The sequence below is a fragment of the Mandrillus leucophaeus genome, unplaced genomic scaffold (assembly GCF_000951045.1).
Source record: "Mandrillus leucophaeus isolate KB7577 unplaced genomic scaffold, Mleu.le_1.0 Scaffold694, whole genome shotgun sequence".
Lineage (NCBI taxonomy): Eukaryota > Metazoa > Chordata > Mammalia > Primates > Cercopithecidae > Mandrillus > Mandrillus leucophaeus.
The window spans coordinates 444,915-466,100 of record NW_012107519.1 but is presented as its reverse complement, the minus strand read 5'-3'; the positions used below and the strand labels follow the sequence as shown (position 1 = coordinate 466,100).

Sequence of the window (21,186 nt, the reverse complement as noted above, 5' to 3'; positions counted from 1 at the left end):
AAAAAAAAAAAAAAGAGAAATGCACATTAAAATAGCTATAAAGTTATTGTTTTTCTCCTATTTAGCTCGCAAAAGTTTTTTCTGTTGTTGTTGTTTTGTTTTGTTTTTTTCCCTAACGATGGTGCTGATGATCGGCAATGTATAGGAATGTAAAATGGATCAGCCTTTCTGCAGGGCATTGTTGTGTTTGAACAGTATTCTCATTTTTTTTACTTTTAGGCTGGTGTTTGGAATGCTTTATCCTGCATATTATTCATACAAAGCTGTGAAAACAAAAAACGTGAAGGAATATGTAAGTATAGTTTTATGAGTGATTAATCTGAGTTTAATATTTTAATGATACACCCTGAAAAACTGCTATTCTCTTAGAAACGGCTGGAGTAACGTTTTGGGTTAAAAGGTGTTATGAATGTGAAGTAACAAAACTAATCTTTTTAAAAATCTTTGAAGATAACCCCAAAGTGGAGTTTCAATAAAAATAAGTATATGGTTCCCAAGATGAGTAACTGAATAGGTCTTGATTTAGTCTATAAATTCCCGTGTAATAAGGGGTTGGAGAACTTTTGTTTGTTTGACTTGGGGAGGGGAGTTGTGGGACTTTTTGCCTTATAAATTTATAGGTACATCGAGAATATCTCTCTGGCCCCAAAGCCTTTTTCTTCTTTTTTAGGTATTTCATCACTTTCTAATCTATATAAATATACAGATACTCCATCACCATTGACAACTGCCATCTTTTTTCCTTCTGGAGTCAGACTTCATTTGTAATGATTTTGTTCTGATTTGCGATGAGTCCTCAGTATTTCTTTGTTTTTAGTTTCCTCTTCCCTATTCCCTAATTTTCTTTTTCTGTCACTAATATTTATTTTTTATCATTTCTGAAGTTCTCCTCATTTCCCATTTTATTCATACTATGTAATAGTAAATAGCCTTCCCCACCTATAAATCCTGATATAGTTTGGTATGTGTGATGGAGTGAATTTTTAGAGAATAGCAAAAGCATATTGTATTGGTGGTGGTAATCAACAGGATAAGCAGTCAATACTGAGATAACAGCACATCAATAACTATGACTCTTTCTTTAAAATTGAGGTGACATTCACATAACATAAAATTAACCATTTCAGAGGCATTTGATGCATTCACAATATTACACGTATATATAATACAATATAATACAACTCTAGTTCCAAAATATTTTCATCACTCCAAATAAAACCCTGTGCCCAAGTCACTGACAACCACCAATCTGCTGTCTGTATGTGTTTACATATCCTGTATATTTCTTACAAATAGAATCATATAATATGTGACCTTTTGTGTCTGTCTTCTTTCACTCAGCGTGTTTTTAAGGTTCATACATATCTTAGTATGTATTTTATTTCGAATGTTTTACATTCCTTTTTATGGCTGAGTAACATTCTGCTGTATGGATATATGACATTTTGCTTATCCATTCATCTGTTGACAGACATATGAATTGTTCTGTCTTTTGGCTATTATGAATAGTATTGCTACAAGCATTCACATACAAGGATTTGTTTGAGCACCTGCGTTTGATTCTTTGGGATGTATAGCTGTGGTTCTTTGTAAGGAATCTTGGATGATAGTCTTGTCATCCAGTTGGTCAAATGATCAGGGATTAGATCATGATTCTTTATATTTTCAGGGTTTTTGGGGGTGGGAGGAAGGGATAGACTCTGAAACTTTTATAACTAACTCACTTTATTAAACTTTTACGTTATTTTTTTCTCTTGTATATAAAACTAACTTCTAAAGTGAAGTATATATTAATACAAGTCAAAATGGTGGAATATATCTGGCAGAGGTAAATAAGTTACGTAGTTGGGCTCTGAAATTTTTCTATCCTTTTATTATATGTATCTTTTGGACCTAGGATTGGTGAAATTAATCTTAAGAGATGGAACCATATTAAGTCCTGGTAATTTAAGTTCATTTTATACATGGCTTGAAGGTTCATATTTTAATATAAGTTGGAGTAAATACTTTGCATGTTGTTTTACAGTGCTGGCACACATTAGCTTCTAGATGCCAGCGCGTCTGTTAATAGTGCTTCTCAAGCTGCCTGTGGTACAAGACCACTTTTGTTTTTCCAATAAGTCATAGACTAATAATTTTTTTTTTTTTTTTTTTGAGACGGAGTCTTGCTCTGTCACCCAGGCTGGAGTGCAGTGGTGCGATCTCGGCTCACTGGAAGCTCCGCCTCCCAAGTTCACGCCATTCTCTTGCCTCAGCCTCCTGAGTAGGTGGGACTGCAGGCACCTGCCACCACGCCCGGCTAATTTTTTTGTATTTTTAGTAAAGATGGGGTTTCACTGTGTTAGCCAGGATGGTCTGGATCTCCTGACCTCGTCTGGATCCACCCGCCTCGGCCTCCCAAAGTGCTGGGATTACAGGCGTGAGCCACCATGCCCGGCCAACTAATACTTTTATAAAATGAAATACTAATCACTAGAAATAAAGAAATGAGAAAAGCCCCTAACCCTGAAATACAACCCAGAATTTTTTTTTTTTTTTTTTTTTTTTTGAGACAGGGTCTTGCTGTTATCACCCAAGCTGGAATGCAGTGGCACCATCATAGTTCACTGTAGCCTGGACCTCATGGGCTCAAGTGATCCTCCCACTTCAGCCTCCTGAGTAGCTGGGACTGCAGCCCTGTACACCATGCCTAGCTAATTTTTTTTTATTATTTTTCATAGAGACAGGGTCTTAACTATGTTGCCCAGGTTGGTCTTGGACTCCTGGCCCCAGGTTATCCACCTACTTCAGCCTCTCAAAGTGCTGGGATTACAGGCATGAGCCACGGTGCCCAACTCCCAAATTTTTTTTTACTATATTCAGTGACATGAAATTACTGTCAAATAATGTACTTTTGCCTATTGTTTTCATTATTGTATTATTAATATACTTACAGTAACATAGTAGTGCTTTTACAGCCTTGTAAAATCCCATAGACAACACTGCCCTACTGTGTGATATTTTAATTGGAATTATCTTTTGGAAGATAAAAGTAAGAGTTGGCCATAATTTCCAAACACCATGAAAATATGAGTTGAAGAATCTACTTCTGGCCAGTGCTTAATAAATGGGAACCATCTCCCTATTTGGAATCTTTTTTATATTGTTACTAAATTAGATCTTTTTTTTAATCTAATTAAATGTACAGTTGAAGTACAGATTATTATGTCTCTCAACATTGGGCCCACTTCACCTAGAAAGCATTCTAGAAGCCCAGGATATATATAATTTGGTGTGCTGCTGTGTGTGTGTGCATTGTATATATATTTGTGCTTACGGTATTCTCCCATCTTTTCTCCCAAATCTGCTTTTTTTTTTTCTTTTAGGAAAAAAGCTAAGCACAAATTTAAAATGTTTAGATGAGAAGCTCTAATAACTTGAGGATATTATCAGTAAGCACAGAAATACCATCCCTAAAAGTCAAAGGTAAAGGGATAGCAATAAGAAATACAAAAATAGTAAATAAACTGTAATAAAAAATAGGTTTGGCCATGTGCAGTGGCTCACAACTGTAATCCTAACGCTTTGGGAGGCCAAGGCGGGTGGATCACTGGAGACCAGGAGTTTGAGACCAGCCTGACCAACATGGTGAAACCCTGTCTCTACAAAAAAATATAAAAATTAGCTGGGTATGGTGGCGCATGCCTGTAGTCCCAGCTACTGGAGAGGCTGAAGTGGGAGAATCACCTGAGCCCAGGAATCGAGACTGCAGTGAGCCATGATCCCGCCACTGCACTCCAACCTGGACAACAGAATGAAACCCTGTGTCAAAAAAAAAATAATAATAATAATAAAATAAAAATCAGAAAGATAAATCCATTTATAAATGTTGTGCATCAATTCAACTTTGTGAATATTAATTTTTAAAGACTTAAAAACAACAACAAAAAAAGACTTAAAAACAAGAATTTGTGTGTCTTATTACCCTTGATACAACACTCAGATTTTCATTACTAGATTATTTTGTAAATTGGGGATTAGTAAGGATGGTCTAACCCTGAAATTTTTATTCAACTTCATAAAGATAATTTAATTGCTTCTTGGCACTTTGGCTAAGATCAAGTGTGAAGATAATTTAAGCCATGGAAGAGAATCCATTGCATTCAAACTGATGAGAAAACTATAAACATGATATGTATTGAGATATATGTATATGTGTATATTTAGTTACATAGTGAGCATAAAGCTTTGCACAGTTGTTTTTAGAGAATACTCATTAATAAAGCTGGAATTATCTGTACATAATTTTGCAGTAATACTATGATTCTGAAAAGCATTTGTTTCTATGTAACTTTGATTGTAAGTTTAGGGTTTGGGCAGGTTGTTATATAGGTAAATTTGTGTAATGGGGGTGTGTGTTACAGACTCTTTCATCACCCAGGTATTAAGCCTAGTACCCTGAAAAAAGGTTTTCTTAACCATCCGTTTGAGAAGACCAGAATAATGAGTAATTGAGGAGAAACTAGGGAAGGTGAAAGGCAGGTGGCTAGAACTGGTTTGATAATTACATGGTAATCAACTCTACTTCACAAATAAAATGAGAACTAAAAGCAAAATAAATGGTCAGGCACTGAAACAAGGACAGGGCATCTGCCTTTGACAGGGAAATGTATCATCTCTGAAGACCTCCCAACAACCATACTGCCTGCTATCAAGGCTGCTAGAGAGGCCTCGTGCAGTGGCTTACACCTGTAATCCCAGCCCTTTGGGAGGCTGAAGCAGGCAGATCTCTTGAGCCCAGGAGTTTGAGACCAACCTGGGCAACATGGTGAAACCCCGTATCTACAAAAAACACAAAAATTAGCAGGGCATGGTGGTGGTGTGTGCCTGTAGTTCCAGCCACTCAGGAGGCTGAGGTGGGAGGATCACCTGAGCCTGGGAGGTCCAGGCTGCAGTGAGTCCTGATTGCACCACTGCACTCCAGCCTGGATGACAGACAGAGTGAGACCCTCGGGTGGGGTGGTGGGATCCCGGGGAGGCTGCTAGAGAGACTAAGTTGAGATGTCACCTTGGAATAATAATATTTCCCATTTATATGATTTCCTACCAGTTTCAAAGTACTTTTGTCTATTGTTTTCATTTGCTACCCTGGATAAGATAATTTTTTGAAACAAATTATCACACTCTTACTGGCTTAGAACAACATAAATTTATTCTCTTACAGTCCTAGAGGTCAGAAACCTAAAATGAGTTCACAGCCTCGCACCTTCTGGAGGGTTTAGAGGAAAGTCTGTTTCCCTGTCTCCTCCAGCTTCTACAGGCTGCCCACATCCCTTGGCTTACGGCTTTATTCTTCCATCCTCAAACCCAGCAATGTTGTACTGAGACCTTTTCATGATGCTCTCTCTCTGGTTCTCTCTCTTCTGCCTTCTTTTCCACTTATAAGGACTCTTGTGATTACATTGGGCCCACCTGATTAATCCAGGATAAACTTCCCATTTCAAGGTCAGCTGATAAGCAACCCTAATTTCATCTACAACCTTATTTCTCCTTTACAGTGTAACCTAACATATTTACAGTTTCCGGAGATTAAGACACAGACATCTTCAGGGGAGAGAGGGCATTTTTCTGCCTACTCCAATAATATCTCACTGATTCTTACTGCAGTCCTATGAAGTTGGCATAGAAAATATTCCAGTATTACAGGCTTAGAGAAGTGAATTTACCTGGAGTCACATGGATTATAAAGACAGAATTGGTACCAGATCAGAGATCTTGTGTTTCTAGTATTTTATTCATTCTATTCTACCATGCTACCTTTGGAAACACAGGTGAAGATTCTAGCTTCATGTAAAAGTTGAAACAACCTTTACAACCAGCCAGTGAATGTGCACCTGATTAATTCAAAGCTGGACGTTCATGGGCCACAGCCATGTAGATATTTTTCAAGAAGGACAATCAGGCAGCTTACCAGGGCAGGACCCACCAGCGTTGAAATCACGTGTGAACAAAGAGGTTCAAAATGAAATACAAGTTTTTGAAAATTCTGTAAAGTTCCTCCTTTGAAAAAAAAAAATAAAGAAAATCCCTTAAATCTTGACAGTCTTCTAAGTATTTCCAATCTAGTTTTACTCTGACAAAAATTTTGAACATTATTTGCTTGCACCCAGTGCAAGGCTAAGTCCTAAACTTAGCCATCTGATTTAAATTGACTTTTTTTTTAATTATATTTTAAGTTCTGGGATACATGTGCAGAACGTGCAGGTTTGTTACATAGGTATACATGTGCCATGGTGGTTTGCACCCATCAACCCGTCACCTAGGTTTTAAGCCCCACATGCATTAGGTATTTGTCCTAATGCTCTCCCTCTCCTTGCCCCTGACCCTCCCACAGGCCCCGGTATGTAATGTTCCCCTCCCTGTGTCCATGTGTTCTCATTGTTAAACTGACTCTTAACAGTTTTATCAGAACTCTGTCCTCATAAAGTTTTCCTATACAGTAATCCTATCCAAATTTGCTTTGTTTTATACATGGTATTTTCTTAGTAAAATTAACCTTCTTAAATTGCCCTGTTATGTTTTTAATAGCACCTTATAGTATCAGATGTTATATTCTTTATTTGTATATGTTTGTGTTCCCACCAGAATGAACTCCATGGGGAAGTGTTTTGTTGTTTTATTAATTACTATATGCCTGTACTTAGAACAGTACCTGCTGATAATAGGTACTCAATATTTCTTGAATAAATAAATGAGAAAAGTTGACTTTTAAGTAGACATCAAATATTGTGCTTAATAGCATGTACATTTCTTAAGTGGACTGATGTAGTTTACCAGCTTTGATTCTGCTGGGTTAGGGAGAATACAATCCAGTCTTAACATTTATCCCAAAACCTAGTTTCTTTGTGGTATTTGGTTATGACCTAAATTCCACTGCTCTCTACTTCAAAATTATTTTCAGAAAGCAAACATTTTCGGTTAATTTACTTCTTCCCACCCTAACTACTACCATTCCCCTTAAGCCTGCAAATGGTAGATTGCACCTGATAAAACAGATGCTGTGTTCAAATCAAAACAAATGGAAAGTACTGTGTATTTTGGCAACCTTCCTTTCTTCCTTTGCCTATTTTTAAAACAGAGCTTTCCTAGGATATAATTTCCTGCATAGTGTGGCTGATATGGCCTACTTAAAGACTTTCAGTCTTGCAGTAATTGAAATGTAAACTTACTGAAGAATTAGTATGGTTTTGCAAATTTTTTCAGGCTCATTCCATCTCATGACTTGAAAATAGAGTGTTTACTTCCAAGTCATGTGTAATTGCTGTAGCTTTTCTAGGAAACCAGTGTTCTTATTCTAAGAATGCTGGAGAAAGCAGCAATGAAAAGATTGGCTAACAGCACTTACAAATCAAAATCAGACATTTGGTTCTGAGATTTACTGTGAGCAAGAACAAAGAACAGGAAAAACTGGGAGATTACTCTTTAAAAGGCCTAGAAATGGCCCTCTAAAAGTCTGCTGACTTGGTTTTTGAAAGTGACCTAATTTCGACTATTTAGGTGATATGAAAATGAACAAATTTACCACAAATATAGAACAAATATGCCAGTTCTGCAGATCTTATTGATAATGAAATCTGATGTTGTCTACTAACTTTGGAGTAGAAATAGAAGGGGAAAAACATACTAAAGAACTTTTATTTGTTCTCAAGAAGTGTTTCCTAGGTATCTTTTGATATTTTTGATAAAAAATATTCATTTCATTTAAGAGTTTTAATAATTTAGAAAGTTTAGAGATTAGTCTACTAATTATGATGGGATTTTTACTGAAAATTCGTTTTGTCAGGCTGCTTGCTTGTCTGTGTATTTTCTATTCTAATTTAGTTTTTATTTTTATCAAAGCAGTATTTACTTATAATGTAAAAAGTCAATTAGTTACAAGACTTATTATGGAAAACAATAGTTCCCCAGGCTCCCGTCCCTATGTCTAACTCTCTAGAGGCAATTACTTCAAATTCTTTTATCTGAATCTTTTAGCATTTATTGCCATATTCCAAATAACATGCTTACTCTGCTGTTTCTTAATTTTTCAGATGGACGTCATGAGTTAACTTCCTTCTATGAAAGATGATTTAGCAGTTACCCAATGCCACTATACACCTGCATATTTCTCTGTTCTTATAGCTTCCCAGAATCATTGCAGTATAATTTGGTTAGCTCAATATTCAATATTTATATTATTTAGACAAAATTAGAAGCAATCGAATATAGAGCTAAAGTGCACAATGTCTGGAAACAGGCTCCCTAGGTTTCATCCTAGCCCTACCCATTACTAGCTGTGCCTTTGGACAAGTTATTTGACCTTTCTGTGCCTCAATTTTCTAATCAGTAAGTAGTAGTAAATAATGAATATATTATTTCATTATATTATATGAATGCACATAAAGCATTTATATCAGTACCTTAAACATAATAGTACCTGTCATACAATCATTTTCATTATGTAAACACTATTCACAGCTGATCTCTACAGTGTCCTGCCATTACCATTCTTTACTCTGGTGTTATTCACTATCTTGTTTCATTTGTGTGGTATTCTCCGTTCTTACTGTGTATCCAGACCCACACTTTCCTAGAGTTCTGTGCATTTCTTCTCAGTGCATTCCCCTCCATTAGACATTCCAGATTGGTTCTTGTTTTGGATTCTCTGATTTCTTAATTACTTAATTTCTTCATTTTGATAAAATGCATCCTTCCTGAGAAGTCTATAATGAGAGTCAATTTCTTTTTTTTTTTTTTTTTTTTTCTGAGACAGTCTCGCTCTGTCGCCCAGGCTAGAGTGCAGTGGGTGACTTGGCTCACTGGAACCTCTGCCTCCCGGATTCAAGCAATTCTTCTGCCTCAGCCTCCCAAGTAGCTGAGATCACAGGCATGTGCCACCATGCGTGGCTAATTTTGTATTTTTAGTAGAGATGAGGTTTCACCATATTGGCTAGTCTGGTCTTGAACTCCTGACCTCGTGATCTGCCCGCCTCAGCCTCCCAAAGTGCTGGGATTACAGGTGTTAGCCACCGCACCTGGCCCCCAAGAAGTCAATTGCTTGAGATGCTAGGTTGGAAATCATTTTCCTTCAGAATTTTGGGAGCATTTCTTCATTGTCTTTAACTTCTGATATTGCTGTTGAGAAGGCTGAAGCCATTATGATTCTTACCTGTTTTTCTCCCCATTCAGGAAGCTTGTGGGATATTTTCTATTTTCCTGTTGTTTTAAAATTTCATGATGATGTGCTTTGGTGCATGAATCCGTTATAATCAATTTTGCTAAATCCTCAGTAGTCCCTTTTAATCTGGGAATCCTTTTTGCTTCAGCTCTGAGAAATTTGGTTAAAATTATCTCTTTAATACTGTTCTGTACTCCATTTTCACTGTTGTTCTGTCTAGAATTCCTTTTATTCATTTATAAGGCACTTGGACTGATTCTCCAATTGTTTTTAAATCTTTTCCCTTCTCTTTCCTGTCTCTTTTTGTTCTACTTTCTGATTGAGTTTCTCAGTTTTACCTTCTAACTCTTCAATTGATCTTTTAATTTCTGCACCTATGTGCTTTGTGACTGACAGTTTTTTGGACATGTTCTTATTTATTTATTTATTTATTTATTTATTTATTTATTTATTGAGGCGGAGTTTTTCTCTTGTTGCCCAGGCTGGAGTGCAATAGTGCAATCTTGGCTCACCGCCACCTCTGCCTCCAGGGTTCAAGCTATTCTCCTGTTTCAGCCTCCCAAGTAACTGGGATTACAGGGATGTGCCACCACACCCAGCTAATTTTGTATTTTCAGTAGAGATGGGGTTTCTCCATGTTGGTCAGGCTGGTCTTTAACTACTGACCTCAGGTAATCCGCCTGTCTCGGCCTCCCAAAGTGCTGGAATTACAGGCTTGAGCCACTGCACCCAGCCGGACATTTTCTTCTTTCTACATAGTCTTTCCTTTGAATTCGTTTTACGTTTGTTTCAGCCTCTGTTTTTCATGTATAATTTCCTCAAATGTTGGATGATCTCTGGTTCTCTGCTGAGTTTTTAGGATAATAATGAAAATCTGCCTGGAGCTCTGTGCCCATGAAAGGGCTTGTTGAATGTGATCTTCACTGTAGAGTGATCTGACTAGACCATCGTATATGTTCCTATGGCTGCCATAAGGACGTACTACAAGCAGTGTGGATTAAAACAACAGAAATGTATTATCTCACAATTTCTGGAGGCTCGAAGTCATTAATTTCATAAGATATTGACAGGGCCACACTCCCTCAGAAACCTGTTGAGGAGAATCATTCCTTGTGAATTCCTAGCTGCTGATTGTTGCCAGCACTTCAGTCTACCTCCACAGTCTACCTCCATCGTCACATAGGACTCACCCCTCATGTCTCTGCATGTCTCTTTTGTCTCTTCATCTTAAAAAGACACCAGTCACATAACTTCATTTAACTACATCTTCAATGACCCTATTTCCAAATAAGGTCACATTCTGAGGGATTGGGGTTTAGGACTGTGTGTTAGTCAGCTTGTGTTACCATAACAAAAACCATGGACTGATTGACTGGAACAACAGGAATTATTTTCTCACAGTTCTGGAGACTGGAAGGCCAACATCAAGTTGCTGCCAGGGTTGGTTTCCTGTGAGGGCTCTTTTCCTGGCTTGTAAGGCAGCCACCCTCCCATATGTCATCACATGGTCTTTCTGATGTGTGCACATGGCGAGAAATATTCCTCTTTTTCCTTTTCATGTAAGGACACTAGCCCTACAGTAGAGCTTCACAGTGTGACCTCATTTAACCTTAATTACCACCATAAAGGCCCTAACTCCAAATATAGACATATTTGAAGTTAGGACTTCAACCTGTGAATTTTGGGAAGACCTAATTCAGTCTAGAGTGGACCTTAACACATCTGTTTTGGGAACACCATTCAACCCATAACAACCATTTCTTGGAAAGTTATCAATGTCTATATCTTTAGGTATTTTCTCTTGTGCCAGTCAGATTCTTCAGAGAAGACTCTTCCATTATGAAAGGTACTTGGTTACCAGTATCCTACTGGGAGAATAAGACTTGGGGGTGCTCAACATTCAGTTTATAAACTTTTACTAGATCCCTGTTAGCCCCACTCTCAGTTGTACTGGAGATTTGCAAATCCAGAAACCCCCTGATTCACCCTTTCCAGAGAATAAACATAAGGGTTTCCCTGGGGAAGAAGGGACATTGACAGGCTTCTGGAGTGAGAAGGTATCTTGGGGTCTCCCTTCTCCTTAAGCAGATGTACAGCCATCCTTCCTACCTTTAGTACCCTCATCCTTTTTGTTTTGTTAGACAGGGTCTTACTCTGTTGCCCAGGATGGAGTGCAGTGGTGCCATCGTAGCTCACTGCAAGCTCCAACTCCTGGGCTCATGCGATCCTCCCTCCTTGGCTTCCCCCGTAGCTGCAACTACAGGCACATGGCACCGTATCTGGCTATTTTTCTTTTGGTTTTTTTACCTTTTTTTTTCTTTTAAGTAAAGATGAGATCTTGCTATGTTGCCCAAGCTGTTCTTGAGCTCCTGGGTCCAAGCTATCCATCCACCTGGGCCTCAGAAATTGCCAGGATTATTAGGCATGAACCACTGCACCCAGCCTCTGTACCCCTTTTGACCAGGAATTTTGCCACCATTTTTTTTGGCAAGCTCTGTAGTGTAGAGTTAGGTTGCTTCTCAGTTTTTCCCCCTGCCAGCTTGCTGCTCAGTTTTCTCAGGTCTCCTAACTCAGTTACTACTTATCCATTTCCTTCATGGCTCCAAAATTCTTATGTTCTCTTCTATATTCTTCTGAGCTTATGCCGTCTTTAAAAATCACTTTACTGTTGTTTTAATATTTGTAGAGGGAGTGAAACTGAATTTGTATATTCAGTTTACCATCTTTACCCAAATTTCCAAATTGACTTTGTGAGTGGGATACTTGCAGTTGACTTACTCTACGATATTTATTTATTTATTTAGAGACAGAGTCTTGCTCTGTCACCCAGGCTGGAGTGCAGTGGCACAATCTCAGCTCACTGCAACCTCCATCTCCCAGGTTCAAGTGATTCTCCGGCCTCAGCCTCCCGAGTAGCTGGGATTACAGGCACCCGCCACCACGCCCAGCTAATTTTTATATTTTTTGTAGAGACAGGGTTTCACCATATTGGCAAGGCTGGTCTCAAACCCCTGACCTCATGATCCACCTGCCTCGGCCTCCCGAAGTGCTGGGATTACAGGCTTGGGCCACTGCGCCCAGCCAAGTTACTCTGTGATATTAAGTAAGACTTATTATATCATTAACATTGGTTTTTAAATGTGTTCACTTAGAAAATAGATTTAAAGTAATATATGGCCGGGTATGGTAGCTCACACCTGTATCTCAGCACTTTGGGAGGCCGAGGTGGGTGGATCAACTGCTTGAGTCCAGGAGTTTGAGACCACCTAGGAAAACATGGTGAAACCCCGTCTCTACCAAAAGGATACAAAAATTAGCCAGGTGTGATGGTACATGCCTGTAGTCCCAGCCACTCGAGAGGTTGATGTGGGAGGATCACTCAAGTGTAGCGGTTCAAGGCTGCAGTGAGCCCAAGATCATGCCACTGCACTCCACCACGGGCAAGAGAGCAAGACCCTATCACGAAACATAAAAAGAAAAATAAAGTAATATATACTATTGTTTTTTCAATGCTTGAAAATAACTTTAACATTTAATTTTAGCTGACATACACTGAATTCATGTGTGCTTACTTAAATTAGGTTATTATTTCTTTATAAACCTAATTTTTCATATGTTTACTATTTTATATATAATATATATAGCATAACACTTCACTGGTAAAATAACTGGTACTGTTATAATCATCAAGTATTTTATATTCTTCATTATGTGTTTTTTTTTTTTTTTTTTTTGGAGATGGAGTCTCGCTCTGTCACTCAGGCTAGAGTGCAATGACACATCTCAGCTCACTGCAACCTCCGTCTCCCTGGTTCAAGCAGTTATCCTGCCTCAGCCTCCCGAGTAGCTAGGTTTACAGGCACCCGCCACCATGCCTGGATAATTTTATATTCTTTTCTTTTTTTTTTTTTTTTTTTTTCCCCCCCCGTGAGATGGAGTCTCACTCTGTCGCCCAGGCTAGAGTGCAGTGGTGTGATCTCGGCTCACCGCACCCTCCAATTCCTGGGTTCAAGCGATTCTCCTGCCTCAGCCTCCCGAGTAGCTGGGATTACAGGTGCCTGCCACCACACCCGGCTAATTTTTGTATTTTTAGTAGAGACGAAGTTTCACCATGTTGACCAGGCTGGTCTTGAACGTCTGACCTCAGGTGATCCACCCACCTCGGCCTCCCAAAGTGCTGGGATTACAGGCTGAGCTACCGCACCCAGCCAATTTTATATTCTTAGTACAGATGGGGTTTTACCATGTTGGCAAGGCTGATCTCAAACTCCTCACCTCAAGTGATCTGCCCACCTCAGCCTCCCAAAGTGCTGGGATTACAGGCCTGAGCCACCACACCAGGCCCTTCATTGTGTTTTCTAAAAACAATTTCTTTATGATCACCTTGGGATTATTACAACAGATCTAACTTTAGGAAAGTAAGTATTACATTTGAATAAGATTATGTAATAGGAGGATTTAAAATAAATGCCTAACAGGGTTTCATCCAAAATTTTAGAATGTGAATTCAAGGAACCCTTGACCCTTCTGAAGTAAATTGAAAGCATTTCCACAGTGTTCACACTAGGATGTAGCTAGCCAACTCACAGCTGCCTGTCCTCTTTTAGCTTCCAATGAAAATGCTTTGGAAAACATACACATAGAAAAAGAAATTCTCACAGTAATTCTTAAACCTAAGAGGCTACGCAATCAGGCTTTTGCTAAAATCTAGGAAGAATGTTACCAACTGTAGTGCCAATGGAAATGGATTTTTTAAACCGGACCGAAACAGTTGTTTCCATTAAAGGAAATGCTGCTAAGAAGTAAGTTGGAGGGAGGCCTAGCCACCCCCACCCTAATCCCTAGTGATGGAATAGTTTAAAACCATAAAAGCTACAATAACCAGCAAACTCAACTGGTATCACCCTCACGGCGGGGAGACCTGAATTCAGAGGCAGCCAGTGTTTGCCTTCCCTTTTTCAGAAAACATAAGCTCACTACTTTGAAGAAAATACCAGTAATTTCCACACAGGAGAAATAATCATTGACTATAAGAGAAATCAACAATGTAGTAATAAATTATAAAAAATTGAAATGATAGTAATATATATCATAATTTATATGCTTTACTATAATAGCTGAGTTTTTGTTGTTGTTGTTGTTGTTTTTTCTGAGGTGGGGGGTGGTATTGCTTTGTCACCCAGGCTGGAGTGCAGTGGTGTGATCAAAGCTCACCACAGCCTCAATGCTCTGGGCTTCAGCTATCCTCCAACTTCAGCCTCCTCAGTAGCTGGGACTCCAGATGTGTGCCACCATGCCCAGCTAATTTTTGATTTTTTTCTAGAGACGGGGGTCTCACTATGTTGCCTCGGCAGGTTTCAAACTCCTAGACTTAAGTGACCATCCATCCCACTTCAGCTTCTGAGAGTGCTGGGATTACAGGTGTGAGCCACTGCATCCAGCTATGATAGCTTTTAAAGACTATTTTGAAAAGGAAAGAAGAAAAATCAAAATTAAAAGAATCTGTAAGAAATGTAGGATGAATAAAGCAATATAAAAGCAAACAATAAAAACAAAATCAGGTAAATTAGTGTATCTAGGAGTTTCTTTGAATAAGTTTAATAAAATAAACACTTGAAATAACTAAGATATAAGGTGAGGTAGAAAAGGACTGAAAAAAACTGAAAAACAAGAAAAGAGTTTAATCAAGCAATACTAAATTTAAGTGACACAGAAAATATTAAACTACCTATAATTTTTATTAAAAAGTGGGCCAGGCATAATGGCTCATGCCCGTAATCCCAGCACTTTTGGAGGCCAAGGCAGGAGGATCACCTGAGCACAGCAGACCAGCCTGGGTAACATAGCAAGACCCTATCTCTACAAAAAAAATAAAAATAGCCGGGCATAGAGACATGTACCTATAGTGCCAGCTGCTTGGGAGACTAAGACAAGAGAATCACCTGAGCCCAGGAGGCTGAGGCTGCAGTGAGCTCGAATTATGCCACTGCACTCCAGCCTGGGGGAGAGAGTGAGATCCTGCCTCTAAACAAATTAAAAAGAGTGTTTTCTAATAACATCAGATAGACCTATTTTTTCCTTTTCAGCTGAAGGTTATATTATTTATGCAATGATGTTTCCTCTTTCACACAATACTAGGATCTGTCTTTGGAATACCCAGACACGTACATCATCTTTCCATTATGTAATTTTAAAAATATAGTGCTTTACCAACTACAGCTGTAATAATCAGATTGTCAACCAGATTGCCATCACACCGTGAAAGGTCCTCCTAAAAATATAAAAGCTAAAGCTATTCCTGAAGATTGTAGCTAAATACATGAAATAAAATCACTCTCCAAAACGTCATAACTTTAAAAGCACCCGATATATAATGGAAATGTAAAATGATAAAGATTTTTTGAAAAACTATAAAAAAATTAAAATGCATTGAAACGTATTATACAAATATTTACCTTAAATTTTTTCTCTTGGCTGTGTGTGGCAACTCATGTCTATAATCCCAGCACTTTGGGAGGCTGAGGTAGGAGGATTGCTTGAACCCAGGAGTTTGAGACTAGCCTGGGCAACATAGCAAGACTCTGTCTCTACGGAAAATAAAAAATAAGGAAAAATTAGCTGGATGTGGTGGCATGTGCCTGTAGTCCCAGCTACTCAGGAGGCTGAGGGAGGAAGACCGCTTGAGCCCAAGAGTTCCATGCTGCTGTGAGCTATGATTATGCTGCTGCACTCTAGCCTGGGTGACAGAGCAAGACCCTGTATCAAAAAAAAAAAAAAAATTCTCTCTCTGCTATCAGAATAGAGTTTTTAAATTGTATCTTTTAAAATTCTTTTATCTACTCAATTGATAGCTATGAACAGTGCCTTGAGAAGTATGCTAAAGGCTCAGCTCCTTTTTTTTTTTTTAGCTTATTGGTATTTTTCTTTTAAATGATGATGTGCCCAAACAGTATTATGAAAGTAAGGGTACATTTTAAATGTTTACACTGAACAAATTATCTCACAATACCGAGTTCGTCTTTTCTCTAAACGTGAGGCTCTTACATTCTCTTCGGAAATGGCACCACCTTCCTCTAGTTGATACTGTCAGAACATGCACAGCGCAGCCTCTCACTGCAGTGCTTCTCAAAATTTAATGATCATGCCAATCCCCTGGGATTCTGCTAAAATGCAGATTCTGATTTAATAGTTCTGGCCTGGGCTTGAGATTCTGCATTTCCAACAGGCTTCCAGGTGATGCCAGTGCTGCTAGTCTGTAGATCACAGTTCACATCGTGAGGATTCTGTGCATGTCCTCAACTCTGGTTACACATCAAAACCACTGGTGGAGCTTGTCTTTTAAACATCTGTCTGCCCTCTCTCTGCACCTTGTGATGATGAGGACTCAGAATCTATGTAATCTCTTTGTAATCACCATGTGATTCCTATCCACAGCCAAGTTGAAAACCACTCATTAAGCAGTATCTTATTTTACTGTGGCACTCGGGCAGCCCTTCACCACACGTTCACTAGGCTGTGTGCTTTTAAAAACATACATGTTTATGTAAGCAAATAGTTGATTTTAGAAACATCTTATGTAAATTGATTAACAACTTGGAATATATTATAGAAAAATAATATTTTAGCAAAATTAACTATAAGATACAATTAGGGGAATAAGGCTATTAAGTAGGACTTCCTCCTAGTTTCCATTTTTTGTGGCTAGCTCTAGACCAAATGTCTCCGTCAGTGAAGTTTCCCTTTATAATCACCCACCCTTCTTTCATAGTTCTCTGCAGCCTCTGTACACCTCTGTTTCCTTAGGGCCTCCACCGTGGCACTCAGGCAGTCCCTCTTTACCCATGCATCCCGTATTCTCTGCTCTGTTATTTGCTGCCCTCCTCCTATTTCCCACTCATCTAAATGTGAACTTTCTTTCTGTGTGGTTGATTGCACATACTTTTGAAGAGAAGTAAGTTGATAACACAGGTTTGTTCTCAGTCATGATGGAGATTTTGTCTTCCCGGAGTTTTTTTTTCTTTTTTCTTTTGTTTTTTTGTTGTCGTCGTTGTTTTGTTTTTTTGTTTATTTTGAGATGGAGTCTCGCTCTGTTGCCCAGGCTGGAGCGCAGTGGTGTGATCTCAGCTCACTGCAAGCTCCACCTCCTGGGTTCACACCATTCTCCTGCCTCAGCCTCCACCTCCCAAGTAGCTGGGGCTTCAGGCACCCGCCACCACGCCCGGCTAATTTTTTGTATTTTTAGTAGAGACAGGGTTTCACCATGTTAGCCAGGATGGTCTCAATCTCCTGACCTCGTGATTCGCCCACCTCGGCCTCCCAAAGTACTGGGACTACAGGCGTGAGCCATGGTGCCCAGCCCCTGGAGTTTTTTTTCTATCAGTCTTTGCTTTCTTAGGAAGACCATGTGGTCCTACTATTATAAGGGCCAGTTCTTGACATTTAAATATTTACTGTAGGTTTAAAGTATGCTGTCAAATCTACTATAAAGCAACAGTAGTATATAGGGAGTGTTATCTTCCCTAGAGAATGGAATTTTTCATTTACTAAGTCAGCCATAGCCTTGCCAGACACCTAGAGAATGAAGCATTTCTTTTGGTGGCTAGGTTAAGGTCCCTTGTGGAAGGATCCAGATGGAGTCAACTATGTGAAGTTAGATACGGCCTAGGTGCCTAAGAAGTGGGACCAAGACCAAGAGAAAGAAGGAAGTAGGATGACAGTTTGGGATGGGAACTAAGATAACCAGTAGGATGGCTGTGTAGCCCAGTCTATATTTGAATAGTCTATTTTCCCATACTAAAATCCTGAGAAATTCTGTGTGGTCCTGTTAAAAGGGAACTGTGTCTCTTACAAATGCTTATTATCCCAAATAAATCAATAGAACTTTAAATAATATAAAAAGTGAAGTGTGAATTCTCAGCCAGTGTGGATGGAGAGAGTTATTTTGGGACTGAGAAGTCATTCCTTCCTAAATTCTGCTCCTGGGAACAGTTCCCTTAAGCAGTTCCTGATTTTTGCATCTTCAACACTTCTTTTAAATTAATTATCATCTAATTTTTAAACATATCTGTACTTTCCCATCTCTTAAGTTTCTTAGACTCTGCTGAGGTCAGGGTTGAGATATATAGGGCTGCTGTGATTCAACAGCACTGGGGAAGACCAGTGCAATATTGGGGCAGAGGTATCATACAGTCTGCCCCATTTTAACTCACTGTAACACCAAATACATTTATATAATGTGAGGCTTTCTCCTTCAGAGCAACAGGATATTCTGTGAGGTCTTTGGCAGTGATAATTAGAAACTGCAGGTAAACAATGTTGCTGCCAGTTCTGCATCTGAAAGTAGAACTCCCAGTCATTGGAGTACTGGGGAGGCGCTGACAGTTAAAACCTACTTAGATGGGCGTGGGGGAAGAAGTACCCCAAAGTTGAGGGAGCTCAAACCAATCCTAAGCTAACATACTCACCCCCAACACATGCCCCATCTTTAAAAAAAAAAAAAAAAAAAACTATTTTCAGCCACAGTCTCTAGTCGCTTTGGATTTAACTTCAAATAGCTTTTTTTCAACCATACTTCTAACTTGGCACAGCTCTGAGAAAAATCCCATAACCAAGCCATCTGGGTTGGATAAAACAGGGAGCTTTTCTATTTGATTTCTCACATTTTGTTCCTCTTTGTTTTTAATGGGGGGGGGGGGGCGGAGGGAGGGAATCATTATGAAGTAACCAGATTATTGGATAAGTTAGTGAATCAGGAATAGATTTTTTCAACTCATACTGTCTCTGAAGAAATCTGTATCAGAGGATCTCTCTGTTGTCTCTGAAATGTGGTGTAGAATGAATGTTTGGGGTGAATTGACTTGAGTGGGTAACAAGTAATGGTCAGAAAATAAAGTTCTCATTGGGTGGTCTGAAATTCAGCAGTGTTTATTTCTTTTTAGACTCAGCAGAGATTTTTTTTTTTTTTCCAGTGAAGCATATTTTAACATGTTATGCTCTGGATTTACTTAGTATGGTTTTAAGTGAATCATTAGGCATGTGTGATTTTTTCATTTTTTCTTAAAGACCAGCATGAATTGCTTTATGATTCAAAGAGTCTGTAATTAAGAGAGTTTGAAGAGTTGTTTAATCTCTGTTAACTTTGAAAAAATAGACTGTTTTGTATGTGATAAACTGCTGCTTGCAGTTCAGAGTTACTTGCTAGGATCGTGTGTCAATTCAGACCTTAAAATGTAAGAAGTGGAAGCCATCCTCTGTGCTTGCTTTCCAGGCACAGGGTGCTAGGTACTGATAATATGTAGATGAACAAGACACTTTTGATCCCAATTTGTTGTTACAGTCAAATGGCAGAGGTGGTTGTTACATAAACCAACCATATGGATATGTTACAAAGGAAAAGTACAGTACACAGAGATTATATATGATCTTTGGAGGGAGTCGGGGTAATTAGGAAAGGCTTTCTTTTGGAAGTAAAGAAATTTTATTCGTACAAGGCAGTGAATAATATGTAATGTAATATGTAATAAAATACTAGTATTTATATGTTGAATCAGACATTGTGCTGGTAATCACCTATTCTTATCCTTCTATGTTATACTAATCCCCCCATGAAAGCTTTCTGGGTGTAGGAAAACCTTGACATCAAGGTTTATGATTATCTCATGTCAAAGGCTTTGTTTGTAGTAGGCCCTAAGTAATGTTTTTCAAATTAATATATCACATTAATTTTTTTCTTTTTATCATACCAGTGTAAATTATTACAATTATAACATTTAACATTATCATTGCTATCATAATATCTCACTGGTCATAGCATAACAAGTTATATAAAGGTATCATTTAAGAAAAATACTTTGAAGTTAATATGGCATTACCGCTATTATCTATGGCTCCTATAAATCTACAGCAGTGTACCTCCAACCATACCATATTTCCCTGTATACTTGGGGCCTGTGTTTTGCTCTCAGTTTCTGTGATGGAAAACATGAGGATCATTTTACAATTGCAGCTTACTTTTTGTTTGCTTTATTTGTTCATCCTGGAATCTAAATCATAATTTAAAATTATGATAATAATTCCATCCTGGAATCTAAATCATAATTTCATAAAAGTTTTCTGTAAGAATGTAAATCATAGAATCTTCTTTTGTTGAAAACGTTAAGAGATCATGAAATGAAGCTAGCTCTTCATTTGGCATTAGGGTAGGTAAATGCATACCTATTAAATGAAGCGTGGTTTTCTTGATAATAAATTTAGCCTACGAGTATGTTCATTTTACAGTATTCACTCCAGCTTTAAATATCCTCTAATTCCTTTGAGAGGGTGAAGCTGAGAACTCTATCACATGACCGTCTGGATTTCTGAAATGCTAAGTCTTTATAAAAGCCTTATGGATTTGAGTAATAATAAAGCAAGTGCTAGCTTGTTAAGTAGGATAATCTGATCCATGCACTATATAAATCAGAATGTAATTTAAGTACTATGACTTTATGTCGCAGATGACTCCATATTCTTCAAAAGAACTTGCCTAATTATAAGAGTATATTTCCTTGGAAAATTGATTTCTTTTGATGTTTAAATGATTTTAAGATTCCATTTGAGGATTATTTTATTTATATATATTTATTTTAAATGAAAATATTCATCACATTTCTTTAGTCACAAAAAATATAGTAGGTAAAGTGCTCCAGAAGTGAAGATGATTGCCATTTCATTGTGACCACTTTCTAGAGAAGTTTATTACCAAATAATTAGAAAAAATGGGAATTATAATCTCACTTGTTAAGTTAACCCAGTTCATTCGTTCTTTTTTTTAAAAAATTAATTTTTTATGGTGGAGTTAGAGATGGGGTCTTGCTGTGTTGCCCAGGCTGGTCTGGAACTCCTGGGCTCAAGCAGTCCTCCCACCTAAACTTCCCAAAGTGCTGGGATTAAAGGCATGAGCCACGGTGCCCGGCTTATTAATTCTTTTAATAAGTATTTTTGAGCATCTG

General features: G+C 38.3%; 1 protein-coding gene across 1 annotated transcript in view; it reads left to right on the top strand.

Annotated features, from left to right (window-relative positions):
• The first annotated feature begins 222 nt into the window (after positions 1-222).
• Positions 223-21,186, top strand: part of REEP3 (receptor accessory protein 3) — a 64,268-nt gene continuing 43,304 nt past the window's right edge. Inside the window, exon 1 of the mRNA XM_011964344.1 lies at positions 223-292. Within this exon, the coding sequence (XP_011819734.1) occupies positions 233-292 (60 nt within the window). The 5' untranslated portion in view covers positions 223-232. The remainder of the gene's footprint in view (positions 293-21,186) is intronic.